This window comes from Convolutriloba macropyga, chromosome 8 (assembly GCF_964194025.1).
Source record: "Convolutriloba macropyga chromosome 8, txConMacr16.3, whole genome shotgun sequence".
NCBI lineage: Eukaryota > Metazoa > Xenacoelomorpha > Acoela > Convolutidae > Convolutriloba > Convolutriloba macropyga.
Genome location: NC_134475.1, coordinates 4,041,723 through 4,065,762, shown reverse-complemented (window position 1 = coordinate 4,065,762; position 24,040 = coordinate 4,041,723). Strand labels below are relative to the sequence as shown.

General features: G+C 34.8%; 1 protein-coding gene across 1 annotated transcript in view; it reads right to left on the bottom strand.

The window, feature by feature from the left end:
* LOC142344398 (PH-interacting protein-like) overlaps positions 1 to 24,040 on the bottom strand; it is a 105,413-nt gene that overhangs the window by 43,826 nt on the left and 37,547 nt on the right. The window contains exons 17-20 of the mRNA XM_075396010.1: positions 19,918 to 20,229; positions 10,962 to 11,287; positions 3,229 to 3,435; positions 2,514 to 2,676 (exon numbers count right to left, since the gene is read on the bottom strand). Coding sequence (XP_075252125.1) covers positions 2,514 to 2,676; positions 3,229 to 3,435; positions 10,962 to 11,287; positions 19,918 to 20,229 — 1,008 coding nt within the window. The remainder of the gene's footprint in view (positions 1 to 2,513; positions 2,677 to 3,228; positions 3,436 to 10,961; positions 11,288 to 19,917; positions 20,230 to 24,040) is intronic.

Genomic DNA, 24,040 nt, shown 5'->3' with positions numbered 1-24,040 from the left:
AAAGTTATGTGTAAGTTATTATCAAACACCTCGGGAGGTTTTTTGGCCCATGGTTCTTCAAAAACTTTCAATTGAAAATTCCTGATGTTCAAAGGATGAAAACCATTCCAGTACCGCTAAAAACTATGGTTTAACATATTATGAAAATTAGTATCAATTTGCGTTTTTGTTTGGATTAACAAAACATCTCCTAAAAAGGTCATTAAAAAACTTAACTTATGTCTTGCAAGATATCATTATCAAATTCAACCAGCCTCAATTTTAGACTAGTCCAACAAAAAACTCGAAAAATTGCGAAGAAACACAAAAAATTGCAACATTTTGGGCTCATAAACTCCTAAAAAGAAACTTATTTTATAAATTGCTGAGATGTTAAATTTTGATAAAGAATCTGTTTAACTTATTGCTGCTTCCTTTAACTGTTCTCAAATAACATTCAATTAGAGTGACACACTCACGTGGCCTTATCTCTTCGAATTAAAGTTAAAAAAAGTCAATTTCAGAGTGAAAAAGTTATTTCGAGAACGAGGTAAGTCACGTGTGACAAACAATTCAATCACGCGAATCAACAAAAACCTTTCTTCATCAAGAGTAAAAATAACGTCACCCACGCAAATATATTTCAAATTGCATCAATGAACGACCCAAAGCAAATCAGAAGTAATTGTGACGTCAGATGTTCGTGACAAAAAAATCTTGGGTCATTCTCATTCTAGCCCGCCATGAAATTATAGCCCCCCATTATGATATAATTACGCCGGTATAATGATTGGCGGCCAAAGGCTATCTGATCACTAAGCTGAGGGGCTATAATGTTAAGTACCCAAGACCTTGAAGAAATAAAAAACAGCAGTACAAGTCCTAAAACAATTGACATAAACCGGCTAATGTCGGAAGAATTGCTCTTGAACGACAGGCTAGGCAATTTAATTCAGGGGCTGTACCCTAGATCAATTTTTCTTTATGGGTGCATAACAGTTGAGCACACCGAAATTCGAACCATGGACATAGCCGATCCATTACCAGAAGCACTGCTCACTCGGCTATCAGTGCCTGCTTGTTGCTATGCTGCAATAGTTCTTAGTTTAGCAACAAGCTTTACAACGGAGTAGGAACATTAGAGATTCATCAAAAATGAAGGAAAGCGTCAAAGAGTGAAGTGACTTGAGAAGTCATAAATCTTCTAGAAAAGCGCAAAAATAGTCAAGCAAAAAATTTGCATAAAAAGTCCCAAACGTGTACAATAATTGCTATGCACTTCGTTCAAGATCAATAAAAAGGAATTTCCATTGGCTGAACAATAAAAACAGACAGAGAATGGACTATGAATGGATTGGGAAAACCATTAAAAAATCTGATCACATTTTTTTTCAAAAAATCGGTAAAAAACAGTAAGTTAAACAAAAAGTTAAATGGATCGGATGAAAAATCGCATAAAAAAGACCAAAAGGGCTAATATAATTGCCACAAATTTCGTTTTAGAGCAATTAACAATGATTTCCTAAAAGTGCTAGTTCAGTCATTTATGATAAAACAGTTCAATTATAATTCAGCGTTAATGAGGGTAAATGATGATGACATCACGTCACATAACAGCGGCTGAAGTGAGGCATCAACAAAAGAGTTGAGAGAGAGAGATAGTGTGAGGGAGATAAAATGTAAAAAAGAAAAGAAACCGCAACCAACAGTGAGAGAGAGAGAAAGCGAGAGCTAGGAAAACTCTCCATGACAAGATTCAACCCGGCAACTTCTAGTTTTCCAGCCTGGTTAGTTCCTTTTAGCCTGGTTAGACTTTCAGCCTGGTTAGACATTTCCTGAACAAATTTTTAAGACAACCTTTTTCATCAACATTTTTTGACAAAGAATTACAGAAAACAATGTTTTTTCGGTCATAAACCCTCTTCGTCTTGACACAACTTCGATTATTTATTATTTCAGTATCAAAAGAGTTTCGGTCACTGACCGTTTTCTGAAGAAGTTTTTTTGTCACAGACCCTTTTCTGAACAACTAATCCGCCAATGATTTTTTCTACACTATTGTTTTTGTTTATTGGAACACCGATTATTGTCGTTTTCTTTTACAAAGAGATTTCGGCAACTGGCTTTTTAGCGAAGCATTTTTCGTTAGATGACACGACCTCTTAGCAACATTTTGGGTCAATGACCTTTTGGCAACACTTTCCGGTCAATGAACTTTTTGTAACATTTTTCGGTCAATGACCTTTTAGAAACATTAATCGGTCAATGACCTTAAAGCACCTTTTGTCGGTCATTAACCCCATTTAAGCGACCACTTAACCGTGCTCTTCGGTAGTACTGCTAAAACATGCTGCTCAGTGATGCCTCTAAAACATGCCGCCTTATGTGCTCACGCGATTAATATATAGAAGATATAGATGTGCTTCAAAATAAATTTCAGATGTCTTTTTTAAAAACTTATCGTTGAGATATCACTATTGAGAGAGTTATCATAGTATATCTTAGTGCCGTATAGTATCTCTTGGCTTACTTACACTTTTACTATGTGTGGATGTTTCCCTGTACTTGATCCTCTTCCTCCGATTCTCAGAGTCGCTCAGACTCCTCGGTCTCTTCTGCTGCTGTCTTCTCCTCCTCTTCACCCCTCTAGCACTCTTCAGCATAACGTCATGCTTCAACCTCGGTCGTTTACGCTTCCTAAAAACCATATGAACCATAATTGTTCCAAATCAGCCTCCGTGTCCTTTAAGACCCAATGCTTCAAATTATAATTTGTAATATAGCACATTAATGCAAATAGATTTGAAATCGCAAATAGCACTGGTCTGATCATATCAACGCTAAACTCAGCGGCCTGTAATTCAAAAAAAACGGCACAAAGAATTATTAGATTGTATTAAAATTATAGGACCATAAGGACCACTGGCCCGCCAAGCACAATATATAATATTGCGTTCTCCAGAATTTTTCGGCTTTCTTGACCTCTTCTCCATAATTCGGCTAGCTGAAAAGCCGTGTTTTGAGAAAAACTAGATAACGGAGCGGTCCAAACGAACTCAAACTTCATAGCGTTAATATTGCTTTGACAATTAAATCATATCAAAATTCACCACCTTTAAGGTCTAATTAGGAAATATCGGCAATGTTGATTACCAATAAACACACTTTTCCAGCAACTGAAGTAATTTTGTAAAGATACATCAAGATTAAACAGCAAAATTAATTCCGATAATACTTAATACTACTAACTTGGGACTCGAGGTTGTAGATCCTTCAGTCTGCTTTTTGGAAGACATCAAAAGCTTTTTTCTAGCACCCGAGGAATAAGAAACTGGCATGAGTTCATCCAGATTGCTTCTTCTGGCTCTGTTCATGTCGAAGTCAGGGTCATCTGAGCCGTACATACCTTCGTAACTTGCCTCACTGCTCTCACTCGACGACGCATGGTCAAATGCGCTAAAAAGTTCCAAATTCAGTTACTTGAAAATTAGTGCAGTATGGATTGAAACCTTTGACACAAAATAATGAAGAGCCGCATTCAATAATGCAACGAATGAAACACAAGCAGTAGTCATAACCGACTAACGTCGGGCGAATTGCTCTCAAACAACCGACGAGCGGTTGGCTTTGTCAATATCCAGCCACGGTTTAGTGGGGCTAGCTTTAGCTTATTTTAAGGGGCGTGAGGTGAGCTCAGCCGGGGGGGGGGGGTGGTTGGTGCAACAGTGGGATGGGGGGACGGTGGGAGGGAGATCTTCGGCTTCAGGGGGCCCTTACGGCCTGAACGATGTGCAGGGGTGGGAATTGGGGGCTGATGGGTGGGGATTGGGTGAGGGGGTGGGGGTGTGGGATCAATTTATAAAAACCGCCCTTCATACCATAAGTATAAGTCTCCAAAACAGCTTCTGTGAATCGCATACTTGGAGACTAGTGACCTGAAAGGCTCTCGGAGAACTTAAAGCCCCATGTTAAAGAGGGCACTACCTCTTCATCTCGTTTCTGAGAACAAAAAGTTAAATGGATCGGATGAAAAATCGCATAAAAAAGACCAAAAGGGCTAATATAATTGCCACAAACTTCGTTTTAGAGCAATTAACAATGATTTCCTAAAAGTGCTAGTTCAGTCATTTATGATAAAACAGTTCAATTATAATTCAGCGTTAATGAGGGTAAATGATGATGACATCACGTCACATAACAGCAGCTGAAGTGAGGCATCAACAAAAGAGTTGAGAGAGAGAGAGATAGTGTGAGAGAGATAAAATGTAAACAAGAAAAGAAACCGCAACCAACAGTGAGAGAGAGAGAGAAAGCAAGAGCTAGGAAAACTCTCCATGACAAGATTCAACCCGGCAACTTCTAGTTTTCCAGCCTGGTTAGTTAATTAAACCATATAGAAAACAGAACAGTGCAAAATTTAAAAAAAGTTTCAGATTTCGCACTGAAAAAGATGTTTAGTACTATTTTTAGTCTCTGGTTTCATTTTTAGCAGCTTATGATTAAATTTTGGAGGAGGTCCTGGTCCCCTGGTGCCCAAAAAAATTCAAATATTAAAAAAAAACCTGAAAAAAATGCAAATATTTTTTTAAAAACTCGGTAATATTAAAATCTTAAAAAAAACACTCCATACATCTAGAAATTATGCCGTCACCTATTATCAAATACTAGAGACGATTCCTTGGCTATGAGGCTAGAGAAAACTAAAAATGACAAAATTCAAAAAACTGCAAGTTTTATGAAAAAAATTGCATTTGACCATGCGTCGTCGAGGGAGAGCAGTGAGGCAAGTTACGAAGGTATGTACGGCTCAGATGACCCTGACTTCGACATGAACAGAGCCAGAAGAAGCAATCTGAATGAACTCTTCCGTACTGAAAAAGATGTTTAGTACCATTTTTAGTCTCTGGTTTCATTTTTAGCAGCTTATTATTAAATTTTGGAGGAGCTCGTGGTCCCCTGGTGCCCGAAAAAAATTCAAATATTAAAAAAAAACTTGAAAAAATATTGAAATCTTAATATTAAAATCTTAAAAAACACACCATTACTTCTAGAAACTATGCTGTAACCTATTATCAAACCCTAGAGAAGATTCCTTAGCTACGAGGCTGGAGAAAACAAAATGACAAAAAATTTCAAAAAAACTGCATGTTTTATGAAAAAAATTGCTAAATTTTGTGATAAAAAATTGAAAATTACTTCACGATAAAAAGTTATGTGTAAGTTATTATCAAACACCTCGGGAGGTTTTTTGGCCCATGGTTCTTCAAAAACTTTCAATTGAAAATTCCTGATGTTCAAAGGATGAAAACCATTCCAGTACCGCTAAAAACTATGGTTTAACATATTATGAAAATTAGTATCAATTTGCGTTTTTGTTTGGATTAACAAAACATCTCCTAAAAAGGTCATTAAAAAACTTAACTTATGTCTTGCAAGATATCATTATCAAATTCAACCAGCCTCAATTTTAGACTAGTCCAACAAAAAACTCGAAAAATTGCGAAGAAACACAAAAAATTGCAACATTTTGGGCTCATAAACTCCTAAAAAGAAACTTATTTTATAAATTGCTGAGATGTTAAATTTTGATAAAGAATCTGTTTAACTTATTGCTGCTTCCTTTAACTGTTCTCAAATAACATTCAATTAGAGTGACACACTCACGTGGCCTTATCTCTTCGAATTAAAGTTAAAAAAAGTCAATTTCAGAGTGAAAAAGTTATTTCGAGAACGAGGTAAGTCACGTGTGACAAACAATTCAATCACGCGAATCAACAAAAACCTTTCTTCATCAAGAGTAAAAATAACGTCACCCACGCAAATATATTTCAAATTGCATCAATGAACGACCCAAAGCAAATCAGAAGTAATTGTGACGTCAGATGTTCGTGACAAAAAAATCTTGGGTCATTCTCATTCTAGCCCGCCATGAAATTATAGCCCCCCATTATGATATAATTACGCCGGTATAATGATTGGCGGCCAAAGGCTATCTGATCACTAAGCTGAGGGGCTATAATGTTAAGTACCCAAGACCTTGAAGAAATAAAAAACAGCAGTACAAGTCCTAAAACAATTGACATAAACCGGCTAATGTCGGAAGAATTGCTCTTGAACGACAGGCTAGGCAATTTAATTCAGGGGCTGTACCCTAGATCAATTTTTCTTTATGGGTGCATAACAGTTGAGCACACCGAAATTCGAACCATGGACATAGCCGATCCATTACCAGAAGCACTGCTCACTCGGCTATCAGTGCCTGCTTGTTGCTATGCTGCAATAGTTCTTAGTTTAGCAACAAGCTTTACAACGGAGTAGGAACATTAGAGATTCATCAAAAATGAAGGAAAGCGTCAAAGAGTGAAGTGACTTGAGAAGTCATAAATCTTCTAGAAAAGCGCAAAAATAGTCAAGCAAAAAATTTGCATAAAAAGTCCCAAACGTGTACAATAATTGCTATGCACTTCGTTCAAGATCAATAAAAAGGAATTTCCATTGGCTGAACAATAAAAACAGACAGAGAATGGACTATGAATGGATTGGGAAAACCATTAAAAAATCTGATCACATTTTTTTTCAAAAAATCGGTAAAAAACAGTAAAAATCAAAGCCAAATAGCCGCTTCCGAACCAAAAAAACTATAAGCAAGAAAGTGAATTTTTGTTTGATCACCGTTTTCTCATTCTAATTTAAAATTACAGTGAAAACACTTCACGCCACAAAACTGCTTGCTTTTTCGTTCTATTACCTGTTTCGGCGTGACAAAATCATCAATTCAATTTGAGCAATAACATTCAAATTTTTTGAACTGTATAAACCCAAGAGGACAGATATAACCCCAGCTATTGCTTTGCGGAAATTAAAAAAAGAGTATAAAACAGGAAGGAAGTTTTTCCAGGTGAATTTCAAGACATCGAAAACTTAAATTACTATTTTGGATTCACGTGAGCATCACACTATTTTTGAATAGAAAATTAAAAATAATTTACAAATAGATAACCGGCAAAATAACAAAAGCAAATGAGACAGACTGACAGATATATATTACTGAAAAAAAAATCTTAACATGGCCTGCAGATTGCCGCAAAAAAGCCGCCGTTGACGCGCTTGATACACATCAGAATTGAAACAGAAAAAAAAAGAAAATAAACCGAATTTTCTCTTTTTTTTCAGTGTCAAGTGTTTTAATTTGGCGTTCAGTTTCAGTTGCGCTCTAAAACGATCCTTAAATCAGCTTCTTAACTGAAAGCTAATCAACTAAATACAAATGTCAGCTAGTAAACACTCTAATGAACTTTGGTAACCTAATTCTCAATGACCGGGCTTCATTGGTTCATCCCGTCTCTTTTTATTTTGATGTTTTGACTTCGACAGTATTCACAACAATACGTAATTCAATGCGTAAAACAATTTAAAACATATTCAGTTGAAACAGTGATTGAAGTAAGTCAGAAGTCAATCGTGAAAATCGTGACTATAGTAAAACGAAAAGCGTAATCAAAATGTAAAGCGAATTCAAAAAAACATAGCAGGACAAGTCCTGACGTAAAATTCAAATAATTTTCATTGATTAAATAAAAAACTAGACGTAGAAGGGACTATGAGTGAATAGGGAAAAACACTTCTAAAAAATCAGAAAAAAAAACAGAAAATCGATGTCAAAATGCCGCATGTGAACAAAAAAACCACTTGCGAGAAGGCGAACTCTTGTTCAAACACCGTTTTCTCACTCTACTTTAGAATAAGAGCAAAAAAATTCACGCCGCAAAACCACTAGATTTTTCGCTCCACTTCCTGTTTCGTCGTGACCAAAATCACTATTCCAATTTGGTTTCAGAAATCATAAAATGTGTGAACAGATCTCAAAAAGACAGCGCGCCAATACAATTTAAGTTCGTTGAAATTTAAAAAGACAGAGCCCCAATACAATTCAAATTCTCTGAAAATAAAAACCGTTGAGAGGCTGACAGCGGCTATTAAAAACCACACTCAAGAGATCATCCATCATTGCTTTTGATCGAACACATATGCCCTCCCTTTAAACATGAAATCCCAAATTATTAAAAAGTTCAAGCCATGGGACTGTTTCTTGGAAAAAGTTTTTTTAAATCCAACACCTGAAGAACAGTACGATCGAAAACAAATCAGAATTTAGTATGAGTCTTATTTATTGGAGTCATTGACCACATCGACATTTCTGATATGCGCATTTCATCTAACTTTAAGAAATAAGATTCGCAGCTAACAAAATAAAAACACAGACCGTTGAAACTCCTATTCGAGTAAAAACCTGTAGTACATAGCGGGCACAATGCCAAAAAATAGCCGCAATAGCTTCGTAGATCTGCAGTCTCAAAAAAACAGTGAAAAAGACAGAACAAAAAAATCGTCTTTTCATTTAAGTCTGATATGTTATATTTTGATTGAAAGTCTGTATAGGTTTCTGCTGCCTCTATAAGCTGCTCTCTATTAATCTTCATTTAGAGTGACACACACCCATTTGACCATATCTCTTTGAATTAAAGTAAATAAAAGTCAATTTCGAAGTGAGGAAAACATTTTTGTGAGTGAGGTAAGTCAAGTAAGACCAAAAAATTAATCACGCAAATGAACAAAAAACAACTCGCTCCACTAATAGCGAAAAATGACGTCACGCACGCACTTCAGTTGAACTTGCATGAACGAATGAACAAAAAGCGGATTTGAAGTTGTGACGTCACATGGTCGTAACAAAAATCGCGACGAAATAAAAAACAGACGGAAGAATTCTGGAAGCAACTCGAAGCATCAAAACTTCACAAAACCGTTATTGCAGCTGAAGCCATCACCTTTTGTATTAAACATTAACTCATTACCTTCCCATGTCTGATCTAAAAATTGGTCAAATTTACACCACTATCACCAAGAGAAACAAAAGGCAGCAAAATTTTATATTATCGAAAACGTTTGGTACGGTTAAAATAGTCCAAAATGATTAGGATGGCCCAAATACTGATAGACAGAAAAGGCTGACAGGGCTATCAATTGCACTCAAATAATTCATGATTCTAATCTCAAAGGTTGCGAAAGCAAACAGCAGTTAATAATCTTAGAAACTAAGTTCAATTTTTCCAAAAAAGAATGCTCAATTTTAAGAATCAGAAAAACACTACAATTAGATTTCTTATCACCTCAATTAGGACAAAAACAACACATACTTCTTCCTTGATGTATATATTCCAGACAACATGAATTCCTATTAAATCAAAAAATGAAATAATCATAGAAAAGACAAGCAACAGAATAAACATAGCTGACAGATTGCCAGAAAATAGCCGCAATAGCTTCGTAGATCTGCAGTCTTAAAAAAACAGTAAAAAAGACAGACCAAAAAAAGGCTGATAAGTTTCATTGAAGGCTGATATGTTAAATTTTGATTAAAAAATCTGTACAAGTTTTTGCTGCCTCTATTAGCTGCTCTCAAATAACCTTCATTTAGTGACAAAGATCAACTTGACCTTTGAATTAAAAAAAATAAAAGTCAATTTCAAAGTGAGGAAGTCATTTTTGAGAGTGAGGTAAGCCAAGTGTGACCAAAAATTCAATCACGCGAACGAACCAAAAAAACTTGCTGCACTAAGAGCGAAAAATGACGTCACGCACGCACTTCAAATGAAATTGCATGAACGAATGAACAAAAAGCATATTTGAAGTGGTTATGACGTCATAAGGTCGCAACAAAAATCACGACGAAAAAAAACCAAGAGAAGGCCAATAATAGCCCCAGCTATCGCTGTGCGGCTATTAACAGTCAAATGCAAAAAATTGTTTAAAAACAAAACCAAGGCCTGAATAAAAAGGCAAAAAATAGTAATAAGTAGAAATTTTGGGATAGGTTTTATAGGGGCTCTCAGGACTAAATTATGATGAATGAAATCAATTGCAAGCAAAAGAAATGACGAAAATCTAGGAAAAAGCTGAAATCAATCAATTTTTTAACTGTAAAAATCAACATATCGAATATAAATGTAAGTACCAGGACAAAGCCCGATTGATACAAACTAGAATTTAAAGAATATGGACACAATGTAAGGAACACAGTAACAAAAACAGTCTTGATTTTCGAAAGTTAAAAATCAAATTTAAAAAATGAAGAAAAACGAATACATTTCATTGTTCAGCATTCGACAGAAACCGACAAATGTCGGAAGAAATGCTCTGGAACGAGCGGCGAGGCAATTTAAATCATGGTCTTTAGTCTTTCAGTTTTTCATTATGGGTGCAAATAACCTTGACCCCACCGAGATTCGAACCTATGACCTCCCGATCCATGCCCACCCGTACTACCCACTGCGCTACCGAGTCACTTAATTCGGCTATGCTGCAACCCATTTTATATTAGCAACAAGCTTTACTTCGCAAGACTAGAGATCACTCAAAAATGATGAACGAAAGCGTAAAAAAATCACTTGAGAAGTTAAAGAATGTTCTAGAAGAAAAGCGCAAAATTGTCAAGTGAAAAATTTGCATAAACAAAGACACATACGTTTACAATAATTGCTATGAACTTCGTTCAAGAGCAATCAAAAATTATTTCTACAAAAAACCAAATTACAAGCAAACAAAAAATAAGCCGCTTGAACGAAAAACGGTTATCTATATGTGCCATTCAGTCAAAAACTACTTTTCAAAGTCAAAAAGTCATTCACTAAACGCAGCGCATGATAAAAAACTTCGCGCTCAGAAAAAAATTAGTTCACACGGCAATTTTACTCACTTTCGCTTTTAGGTCAAAACATTGACTGAACGAATAGTACTTCCGGTGAAAAAAAAACCTTAAGAAAACCAATACTCCTCTTCGAGTCGTAAAAAAACCAAGATAAGGCCAATAATAGCCCCAGCTATCGCTGTGCGGCTATTAATAAACCTGTAGAGGTAAAAAAACCAAGACATCCCAAATATGGCAACGCTCTTACAGCTACAACAAAGAAAAGCGCACTAACTGGTCCAGGATACCCATTGGGTCTCCGTCATCTCCAGACGTCGAACTGTCCGACATTCCTTCCTCATCAGCACAGCGTTTCTCATCGTCACTTCCTGTGACCCCAAATCTATCCCTCTTACAAACATCATTGCTTCCCTCTCCCCACTCATCACCACTGCATCCAGGAACACCTTCATTTGAATCCTCAATTTGAAAAGTTTTCTTCTTTCTACCGCTAGAGGTCACAACTCCGGGCGATGAGAGGCCACGAAGGGTTTCGTTAAACGACTTCGCAGGGCTCTTCACTGGGCTGCATGGTCTTGTTGTGTTCTGTTTGGATGATTGCTGAATCAACGACAATCGATCGATTAAATTTGTGTTTAAGATGTATATCAAATCATGATATATCAGTCAAGGTATAAAAACGAACAATACAGAAAGAACTAAAATTGGTATAAAAACACTGTGCCAATATGTTATTTTATATCAAGCAATCTATCTAATGATAATACAGGTCTCTCAAAAGGTACTTTGGCACGTTGTTTCTACATAGTTATACGTGGTGGACTACATGTTCAACATACAAAAGGAGAGCATTATAGTTGTAATTGAAAATAATGTGAAACAATTTTGATTGAGCATACTGCCGAGTGAAGACAATTGATTTTGGAAAAAAACTGAGACACACGACGAGATAATCTCGGACAACCAGTCCCTTTTTCCTAACTCGTATGATAATTTTTCATAATTCTATTTTGTCCGCTAGAAGACACGGTCAAATTTTGATTGAAATTGTAGAATGCGGCAATACAAGATAATTTCTCTCATTTTTTGGAAGTTATTCCGGTAAAACAAACAACTTAAGTGTCTTACTTATCGAATGACTAGGCTTGGTGACTACTGCAAACTTTTTATCATTGACCTGTGTTTGATTTAAGGAAAGACAAATTGAAATTTGTACTTTACTTAGATGCAAGAACATAGTTAATTTAAGTCTCACATAGTTAATTTAAGTCTCTAATAAGTTAATTTCTTCAATTAAACGTCACCGTTTTCCCAGCGGAATTTGTAACTAGCAAAAACAAAGAACTAATGATTGGTGGAGATCAGCTCCATGGTGCTCTTCAATGAAATCAAACTACCCGGCAGATTGCCGGAAAATAGCCGTCGTTGATTCCCATAACCAAGATTGCGATTAAAAGAGAAAACAAGTGAAAAATAATTTTTGTACAAATAATTTTATAGTGCGAACTATTTTGATATCATTTTGGAGCTGAACATGCACCTCCTTTTTCGTAGTGAGACCACACAGGGGCTAGTATCAATACCAATAAGCATTACAAATGGTAACTAAGACCAGAGTTCGAGTTACGGGCATCTAAAATTGGGCTTTATGGGTTTATCCTGTTTCTACTTCTGATTTCGTTTATTGATACTGACTCTGTTCATTTCAGACCACTCTGTTGAGCAACTGCTGTCTAAAAACACCTTTATCAGAGAGAAGAGTGAAACTAACCTTGAGAAGTCAAAAAGATTTAATGCAAAATGTTGAACAAGCAGTGAACTAAGGTAAAGCGAAGAATTATGATTCGACGAAAAAAACAAAAACCATTGCAGGACAAGTCCTGAAGCAAAATTCAAAGAATTTTTAATGAGTAAGCAAAAAAACTAGACCTAGAACGGACTATGAGTGAATTGGGAAAACCATTTCTAAAAAATCATAAAAAATCAAACCAAAAAAAATTTAAAACAAAATCAATGTCCAAATGCCACGGGTGAAAAAATCAATAGCGAGAACAAGAAGTTGGTTCAAACAAAAAAACTAGGCCTAGAATGAACTATGAATGGATTGGGAAAAACACTTAGAAAAAAATCAGATCCAAAAAGCGAAATTGCCGCATGTGAACAAAAAAAGCAAGAAAGTGAGAAAGCGAATTTTTGTTCAAACGCTGTTTTCTCAGTACTTCAAAATTAGAGCAAAACAATTTCGCCGCAAAACCAATCAATTTTTAACTCCACTTCCTGTTTCGGCGTGACCAAAATGACTACACCAAATTGACTTCAAAAATCATAAAAGGTATGAGCAGATTTTCAAAAGACAGCGCCCCCATACAATTCAAGTTCTTTGAATTGAAAAATAGAGCGCTATAATAGCCGGCTGAAGCGGCTAATAGAAAGGAAAAATGAATGTTTAACATAAATCGACTAAAATCGGATGCTTTTTTTACTGTGCAAAAACTTTTACTGTGCAAAAAGGTGTTCAAACTCGAATGAGTGTCGGTGACATTCACCACTACGCTACACAAGCTATGTATTGTCATCACTTACAATCGGTTTTATTGTAGCAACAAACTCAATTTCTGAACGCGCAATTCAAATAACTCTAAAAATTCAAGTGAATAAATTATTCGAGAAGTGAAATCTCGGAAAAAATGTTATCGAAGAAAACTGTCAGGCAAATATTTTGAGTAAAAAATAAAAACGTTTACGATAATCGCTTCAAACTTTAACCGAGAGCACTTAAAAGGGGGAGGCCAACATAACATCCAGGTTTCAAGACAGATAACAGTCCTACGAAAAAATGGAACCATCAAAATCTGATTGCTAAAATATTTGTCAAAAATCAAAACCCGCTCAGTGAAGCTCTCTCAAAGCTAACTGATAATGTGAAACAATTATTATCATAATTAGCTAACAGAAATCAAAATGATTCAAAAAACACCAATTCTATAAAAATAAGACTTTCGACGACTGATTCAAGTAAAAACTCAAATTGCTTTATTGCGCTTTTTTGCTTTTCATGATTTCATTTTGATTTTGGATTTTGACTTTAATGGATCATTCCAAAATGAAGTGAAATGGGAACTTAACTGAGTTGAAACAGAGTGATATACAGTGAGTGATATAAGCGGGATATAAGAGAGTGAAAATCCTGACCAATGCAAAACGAAAAACTGCCAACAAAGGCTAAAGCAAAATTGGCAAAAAAAATTTCAAAACAGCATTTAGGGAAACATCAAAAGACCAATTGGGAAACAGTAAACAACAGCACAACTCAGAATTACAAATAGAAAATTTAAAGTATTTCATTGAATAAAAGAATTGAATTCCAATCAGCTGACGAAATAAACTCAGACAACCAGGCCCTGTATCCTACCTCTTATGTAAATCGGCCATAATTCTATTTTGTCAGCTAGAATACACAAGGAAATTTTGATTGAAAATGTAGAATACGGCAATACAAGATAATTTCTCTCATTTTTTGGAAGTTATTCCGGTAAAACAAACAACTTAAGTGTCTTACTTATCGAATGACTAGGCTTGGTGACTACTGCAAACTTTTTATCATTGACCTGTGTTTGATTTAAGGAAAGACAAATTGAAATTTGTACTTTACTTAGATGCAAGAACATAGTTAATTTAAGTCTCACATAGTTAATTTAAGTCTCTAATAAGTTAATTTCTTCAATTAAACGTCACCGTTTTCCCAGCGGAATTTGTAACTAGCAAAAACAAAGAACTAATGATTGGTGGAGATCAGCTCCATCGTGCTCTTCAATGAAATCAAACTACCCGGCAGATTGCCGGAAAATAGCCGTTGTTGATTCCCTAACTAAGATTGCGATTGAAAGAAAACTAGTGAAAAAAAGATTTTTGTAAAAATAATTTAAAGGTGCGAACCATTCTGATATCATTTGGGAGCTGAACACAAACCTGTTTTGTAGTAAAACCACACAGGGCTAGTATCAAAAATTTTTACTCGACTAAATAGAAAACATAGCAGGACAAGTGCTGACGCGCAATTCAAAGAATTTTCATTGAGTAAACAAAAAAAACTAAACCTAGAACGGACTATGAGTGAAATGGAAAAACCACTTCTAGAAAAATGTGGTAAAAAAATTCTAAAAAATAAACAAAATCAATGTCAAAATGCCGCATGTGAAAAAACGACTAGAGAAAAAACTAGGTCTAGCATGAACGTATGAATGTTTGGATGTTAGGAAAAACTAGGTCTAGCATGAACGTATGAATGTTTGGAAAGGATTGGGAAAACCATTTATACAAAATCAGATCCAAAAAATTGAAATAGTAAAAATCAAAGTGAAATTGCCGCATGTGAGCAAACAACCACTAGCGAGAAAACGAACTTTTGTTCAAACGCTGTTTTCATTAATCCGATTTAAAATTAGAGCGAAATAATTTTACGTCCCAAAACCACTCGCTCTTCCGCTCCATTTCCTGTTTCGGCGTGACCAAAATCACTACACCAATTTGACTTCAAAAACCATAAAATGTGTGAACACATCATAAAAAGACAGCTTCCTAATACAATTCAAATTGTTTGAATTGTAAAAATAGGAGCGCTATAACAGCCAGCTGAGAAGCTGAAGCGGCTAATGAAAAAGAAAAATGAATGTTTAACATAAACCGACTAAAATCGGATGAACAATAGACGAGGCTAGACGAACTTTTACTGTGCAAAAAGGTTTCGAACTCGCGACTCCTCGGATGAGTGGCGGTGACATTCACCACTACGCTACACAGGCTATGTATTTTCATCACTCAGAGTGGGTTTTATTTTAGCAAAAGCACAATTTCTGAACGCGCGCAAAATCACTCTAAAAATTGCAGAGAAGTGAAATCTCGAGAGAATGTCATCGAAGAAAACTGTCAAGCATATTTTGCGTAAAAAGAGAAACTTTTACGATAATTGCTTTCAACTTTGTTCGAGAGCATTTAAAAAGGGGCGATCATTATAACATCCAAGTTTCAAACCAGAGATAACAATCCTACGAAAAACGGGAACCGTCAAAATCTGATGACTAAAGTATTTGTCGAAAATCAAAACCCGCTCAGAGAAGCTCTCACAAAGATAACTGATAATGTGAAACAATTATTATCATAATTAGCTAACAGAAATCAAAGTGATTGAAAAAACACCAATTCTATAAAAATAAGATTCTCGATAACTGATTAAAGTAAAAATTCAAATTGGTTTATTGCACTTTCTTGCTTTTCATGATTTCATTTTGATTTTTGATTTTGACTTTAATTAATATTTCCAAAATGATGTGAAATCTGAACTTAACTGAGTTGAAACAGCGAGTGATAAGCGGTATTTAAGAGTGAGTGAAAATTCCTCTAATGCAAAACAAATCAAAATTAAGAACAGAAATTTCAAAACAGCAATTTGGTAAACAAAAAGATTAAATGGGAAACAGTAAACAACAGCAAAATTCTGAACTACATATCAAAAATTAAAAGTAATTCATTGGGTGAAAAGTGAAAGAATTCAAATTCCATTCAGCTGAAACGATGAGTGAGGTAAGTCAGAAGTCAAACGTGAAAGTCAGCTAAATTTTATTTCTTACACAGTTGTTCAAATTAATTAAAATTCAGCTGTTTCGCCTGGTTGATCCCATATGGTCATGTCGTGATCTTATATTACAGATAAAATTCAAACATTTTTGACAGATTAATGTTAGGTGAATTTTTAACAATTAAATTTTCAAGTGTTGAAAAATTAGAAAAACTTTCTAATTACAAATAGATTATCGGAAGCGCAAACAAGGAGGACCAATTAGTCAAAAATCGGTCCCCCCACAATGATAAAAGTAATGGCTGGAAATCAAATTGGACAAAAAATAAATTAATTAACAAAAAAAATTCATATTGATAAATTTTCAAATTCAGAAATTTGGACAAAATGAGAGAAACATAGCCGGCAGATTGCCGGAAAATAGCCACCGTTCACGCAATTGATGCATATCGCACATCGGGGTGGAAATAGAAGAAAGCAGATAAATTGACCGATTTTTTTCTGTTTTTTTTTTTTAGTGTCAAAAGTGTTCCAATTTGGCGTGCTCTTTCAGTTGGATTATAAAATTATACTTAATTCAGCTTCTAAGCTGATAGCTAATAAGCTTAATACCAATGCCAGCTAGCAAAAACTCAAATGGACTTTGATAACCTGATTCTCAATGACTTAATGACCGGGCTTTATCGGTTTATCCCGTCTCTTTTGATCTTTTGACATTGACAGTATTCACCATTGCGTAATTGAATGCGTGAAAGAAGTTAACATCCATTCAGTTGAAACGGCGAATGAAGTCAGACAGAAATCAAATGTGGAATTCTTGACTTATGTAAAACGAAAAACGTGATCAAAAAGTAAAGCGAATTAAAAAAAAAGGAGAGCGCCTAAATAATAGCCGTTGAGAGGCTGACGGCTATAGTAAAAAGATTGATTCCTCGAAGTAAAATAAACTGACTAATATCGGAGATTGTTGCGTATGACCAGTTGGAGGGAAGAGGTAGCCTGGAGCAGTTTGGAGCAGGTAGCATGTAACAAAAGTCCCTCATATAACTCAAATGCCGTGTCATTATACCCCACTATTGATATTTGAAGAGAAAAAGCGAAACTAATTGCAGAGATTTTCATTTTACTTTTATTAGTAAACCAATTGAGCTCATATGCATAAAATTGTAAATCAGGAGAAAGTTAGATTACTCAAAACCCAAAGTCAGAGGCGCAAAAATTAATATAAAGCCAAAACCGTCCAGCAAAAACTTTGAATAGAAAGACACACGTTTACATTTATTGCTTCAAACTTCGTAGGAGAGCAAATAAAAAGGGGCTACCAACATAACATATTCAATTTGATATCAGAGTTAAGAGTCCGAAGAAAAAAGGAACTTTCAAAATCTGGTGACCAAATTGTCAAACCAATCAGAATCAGCTCAAGGAAATTCTCAAAGACAAGTGATGTTTTGAAACAATTATAATCATCATTAGCTCAGAAATCTCAAATCAGATGAAGAGAGAAACCCATTCTTAAAAATTTAGATTGTGAAAGATGATTAGAAAAGCATTGTCTTATCCCTCTTCTATTGATTTAACTTTCTTGACATTGACTGTAAATATTAATTCATAAAACGCTACGAAATCTGAAATAAACTTAGTTTAAACAATGAGTGATATAAACTAGAAATGAAGCGTGAAAATCTTGACTAGTATAAAACAAAATATGTCAACAAAAGCTCAAGGACAACTGAGAAAAACTACTTCAAAGATAGCCAATTGTGAAACAGCAATTTGCTGAGCAGCAATTCGAAAAATTTTCTACACCAAACAAAAACCTTGAAAATTAATAGGAAAATATACCTCACAAAACACTTTCCTTTTTGCCTCAACTTCCTCTTTCCGTCTAATCAAAATGATCACTCAAACACCAAAACAATTAAACCTCTTTGATATATAAAACAACACGAAAAACCCTGAACCACAATTCAAAAAAATTGCTTTTACTGAACAAATTGCTTTGACTTAAAAACAAAGCGGAATGAATTTAGAAAGCCATTTCAGAAAGCGATCAAAAGACCGAAAGAACACACTACTCCGAACGAATTTCTATTGAGCGCAGGCAACGGGTTGGCTCTGGCTGTTACTATCTTAAACACAGAAAGTCTATAAAACACTATTAACTTAAAGTGGAAAAATAACAGCAAATTCAGCACGATTGTTATCTGATTTTTAGTAGTAAGCTGCCGACCATTGAGTTCACCTGACAAAAAAAAGTGAATGAGGAAAAATTTAAGTCACGCAAACCGCAAAAATTCAACGGGAAAAAATTACTCGAAACGCCAAAACTGAAGCAAAAACTGTATAAGATCCTCCTGAGCATATACTGCCTCCCCCACTATGTGCGTGGTCGGAAAAAAGTAGCTCCCCTAGGCTATCAGTTCCAAAAATAATAAAGGAGCTGTATCGCTGCGATACGCTTTGTGCGAGGGCATAAGCGAACAAGCCTTTTGTTATCTTTTTGACATGCTCTTTAAATACTCATGAGTCATATAGACCTACATTCTCTATAGTAGTGCTAAGGAAGCGAAATTGAATTTCAAATAGTGAATTGGATAAATTCTAATATTTCTGTTTGCAGTGAGCTTTACTTCTGTTGCCAACAAGATCGTGTCATGGAAACTCAGTAGTGTGTTGGAGAAATTGATAACTATTAATTTTATTCAATCATGGCTTAGCTACCGAATCAAATCATTGTTACTATCACGTGTGTTTATTTTCATCATTGACAACTTTGCGTGAGTTTTCAAAGACACGATCTTATTGGTAACAAACGAGGGGGACTGATACCAACAAGATCGTGTCTTTGAAAACTCCCGCAAAATTGTCAATGATGAAAATAAACACACGTGATAGTAACAATGATTTGATTCGGTAGCTAAGCCATGATTGAATAAAAATTAATAGTTATCAATTTCTCCAACACACTACTGAGTTTCCATGCCAACTTCAAACCAGACTTCTATACAATATTCGACTCAAAGGTATCTTGATCGTGTACGAAAATTGATAACTTGGTCTTGATTATCCAGATATCATAGAACTATTTTTCAAGAAGAATTCTCAGCTGAAACAATATCCAAATTATGTACAAAAGATATCAGTCAGAACAATCCTATTCCCAAGCATAGCATTTTACAAGTTTGATCCCAAAGAATGTTTTAAAATGTTTTTATACCACACACAAAGTGACTAATTCCTTTTGTTTTAAACACAGAAAAACCCAAAAATCATTTTATTGTATTAAAAATTGGGTACTAAATTTTGAGCAATTTCAAATTCACTTTACGAAAATCAAATATATTGGAACAAACAAGTTATTCAGTCAGAACAATATCTTACTCTTAAAATGAGATGTTGCTAACAAATTCCTAAATGAAAAGAGACACTTTGCATTTACGAGGTCAATCAGGATGATAACAATGAATGAAAAAATATTTCAACTTGTTTCAACGGAGCTCTGATGGGGGGTCGCATGGCAATGATCAATAGAAACATTTTATATTTACTTAATGGATGCTCATGATTTAATAAATTAGACCTGCATAACGTAAGAAAGATATGCCATAAAACAAATTAGCCCGAATAGGAATTGAAAAGTTGTTTCACGTACCGATGAAGTTGCAGTGGATTCCTCTGTTCCGTCAACTGACAATCCTGATAGACTTTCAGGCGGATTCAAATTGGACTCCTCATTAACCAGAAAACTTCTGTTTGGATCTTCACTCCGCGTCTCACCGGCGGGACGCCCTGAGCTTTCCACACGTCTCGATGGGATTTCAGGTTGCGAAGGTGATGCAGTAGGTTGAACTCTTGTAGTTCTGCGTCGTGAGGAGGACATGTGTTGTCGTCCCTCTGATGTTGAGGCAATCAGATTTAAGAAAGGTGCTTGACGCTCCAGTGCTTCTTTGATGCGGGCTGCCTCCTATAACAGAAAGCGTTAAAACTGATAACCGCGATCATTCTATAGGGAGCAAAAAAAGATAGAAAAACAATAAAAATGCCGGCTATCCTTTTGTTCATCACTTATAAGATCGTACATTTCGATGCAAAACCAACTATTTTTCACCGTGCTGGACACTATTGTCCACGATACAAATTTTAACCAATTTTGAAAATATCTATCACTTCTGAGTCCACAAAGCTCAATTTTCCAAAAGAGTGAAACCCACAAACTAAGTGCACATATTTCGCGTCTCTGCCTGCTGCCCTCAATAAATATTCATGTTTTCGACAATTTGATGTAGCTATTTGTAGTCGCTAAGATGTTTCTTCTTATGTTACTTCTAAAAATTTCACACCGTAGACAAAACTGAATGCATTCAGTACGCAAGGCTGAAAATTTAGAAAACTAGATAAGTAAAACTAATTGGACTATCCAAGCTTTAACCCGTTAACTCTTTGGACGGTCTTATACAACGGAGCCTTCTGTGAATAAATTTCTCATTCAACCAAAAGGAGACATCGTAGAATTATAGTTGACAGATTGTATGAAAATAGCCCGGATAGACGTCCCTGACCTTCATTGTGACTGATAAAGGCAAGGAATAACTGAATTTTTAGAATTCTGAGGGTTACATTCAGAGTGTAATTGTTATATGATACAAGACGGAAAAACCCTGTGAAAAATAGATGATTCGGATGAAAATTTCCATGACTTGAATCCTAAAAAATTACCTCACTGAAGTTTGAGACACCGTTTCAGATGCACTCAATTGATATTCGGTAAGTAAATATTTTCAAAATTGAAGCTTTATCAAACAAGGAGACTCGGTAATGTGCGTTCGCACATTAAATTCCGACCCCGCAGATCTACATTTTTCACATAATTGTCTACCAAATGAGGAAGAGATAAAAAAAATAAACATATCAACATATCGTTCAACAAACTACTAAAAGAATAAAACAATCTACCTTAGAGGGCCTGTGAGAACTGTGCCTACCATAATATGAAAACCAGAAAAGACGGCGATAAAAATCAAATAGATACAAATATTAATTACGACCAGAACTCCGTGTACATTTTTTGAAAACCATTAATAACCAAATTAAAATGGCATCAGATTAAACTTATACAAAGAAGATTACCCGGTACTTCATTAGAATAAGATATAGTACTTTTCCGCAATGCGACTTGGTAACAAGTCGACAAGAAATGAGCAAAAGAAGCAAAGTTTATAAAAACATTGCTCTTTTTAAAAAGAATTAACTTCGAACTGATTCGAAACATTATGCTTCAAAAGCAATCGTTGAGAGGCTCTTTTATACCTACATAGAGAGCGACTGAAACCCTTCATTATCCCGGATAAGTCATACGACTACAAAAAGAACAAAAACACAGGCAAAAAGGCAAAAATTTGCACGAAAAAATATGCACGAAAACGATGTCCCAGCCAATTAAATATTAAGCTGATCAGTAACAACATTAAAAATCTTTGTTTGCGTTTTTTGTGACACCATTTATACGTCAAGTGAATCCCGTTAGTGTGATACTGTGAAAAGAAAACAAAAACTACAAAAAGGGGGCCAATATGCAAAATTTACGAATATTTTATGAAAACTGGGTGTCAAAGAAAATACCATTTGGGGAAAATAAAACCGTATGAAGAGCGTCTCCTTTGATTATATTGATGTCTTTTTCAAAACCACTACCACAAAGTGACACCAAAAGCAACGACAAAAACTGAAAATTATCTAAATTTCTCAAAATTCTTATGAAAGAAATTGTCTAAGCCCTGAAGAAATCATTAAAAACGTTTAAACAACTGAAAAATTATTGTTTGGTTCAACATATCGTTAAAAAAGAGCTCTAAATAACGAGGCTAAGTTACGAAAATGATACAACGTTGTATAATACGAAAAAAAACGCAAACCAGAACAAAAAGGTATAAATTGAAGAATACTATTTTTTCATTTTTAGAAATTTACTTCGAAAGTCAATAAAACCATTAGCTATTTACTGATATCAATTATTAAGTTCATTTACTTATAGTTGGCCGATGAGATCTTTAATTACTCAATATTTGGCATATGACAACAAAAATTAACAACAAATAGAGTGCAAAAATAAAAAAACTCCACCAAACTCTGCACGAGAACGCTGTCGCAGCCGTTAAAACATATGTTATGAAAACAAAAAATATGTTCAGTTCCAAATGTTGTAAATCTTTTTTTCAGCTAGATTGTTAAGTAATGTGACAATTTACCAGAGACACAAAAACAACAAAAATGGGCAATTATACAAAAAAACTTTGTATGAAAACTCTTGGTACCAAAAGTAAGAGAACCTTCTGTTAAAACAATCGGTCACAAAATAAGTTTGTACTCTATGTGGAAAAATTTTGACCTGTACTTACTGAGAATAAGCAACATGTTGACTAAAATAATATAAAAAATTGACAAGACCCAAAAATCACAGAAATTTCCTTAAAACAAATATATTCATTCACAAAATACAATAGCTAACAACCGAAAGAATTTTTTTGGTTCACTTACAGCTAATGAAGAAGCAATTGGGACATTTGAATATATAGATTTAGCAATCAGACTGCAAAAAAACAATTGAAGGCAAAACACAAGAATTCAGTTAAAGTTTACTAAATCTCTTCTTCAAAGCCATAAAAACCCTTTGGTTCTCTGAAAACAAACTGTATCTACATTCGGCCTCAACTTTATGTAAATTGGAGCTCTCGTTAATGGAGCCGTGAATAAAAAATTTTGTCAGTAATTAACATTAAAAAAACAAAAGCAGAACATTTTGAAAAAAGGCAGCACCAAAAAAAAATAAAATTTTTCTGATTCTAAGAATCCATGATAATGAAAAACCTATTTTGTCGCGCGCCTGCTTTTTTTGCGCGCCTAACAAACCACCCAAGTATTTGCAAATTAGACCAATTGTTGACTGAAATTCTTCAAATAAAAAAAGAAACGATAAATTTTATATAATTATCGACTTAAATCTGCAAAAAAAGGCAAGATTTTAATTCCAGAAGACGTTCATACGGCTCATTATTGCAACTAGCGCTTTTTTGGAGATTAGGGAGTCTGTCTAAAGGTTTCTAGGTCACTACGTCTGGCAAACTTTAACAAAGTGTACCAAAAAAAAGCATATTTTGTGCCATTTTTGATGAAAACAGTTCGAATTTTAAAATTTTAGCCAAAAAACTTCACTAAAACAATTCAGCAACGCTATTCTATCTCTAACGATAACAACAACACTCTACCGTTAAAAATTTTAACTTATTTTAAATTATATTAGCAAAATTGTGCCAAATTTTAGCAAAAAATAATGAAAATGTGAACAAATTTATCACTCAAACAACAGATCTAGATGCTGACGCAAAAGAATTCCAAATGACGTACGCAAACGAACTCGACTACAACACAGCAGAATTCAATGAAAATGGACAAGTTATGGTCGCCAGAAACATTGACGGAGACAAAGAACTAAACGAGGAATTAGTTAATAAAATTTGATGATTGAGCACAACAACTATGATGAGTTAATAATATCTCCATAATAATATCTCACTATTGCTTCGGGGCTATCCATAAGAAAATAAACCGACTAACATTGGACAAATCACTATCGAACGACGGCTTAATTATAACCATCGGAGGACACTATCTTGAATTAGTTCACTAACAGGCTTCAAATGGTGCGTGCTTGCTACCATGGCATATTATAGACCAAAACTAAGATTTTCAGAAAGAGAAAAAGACCATTTTTGCGCACT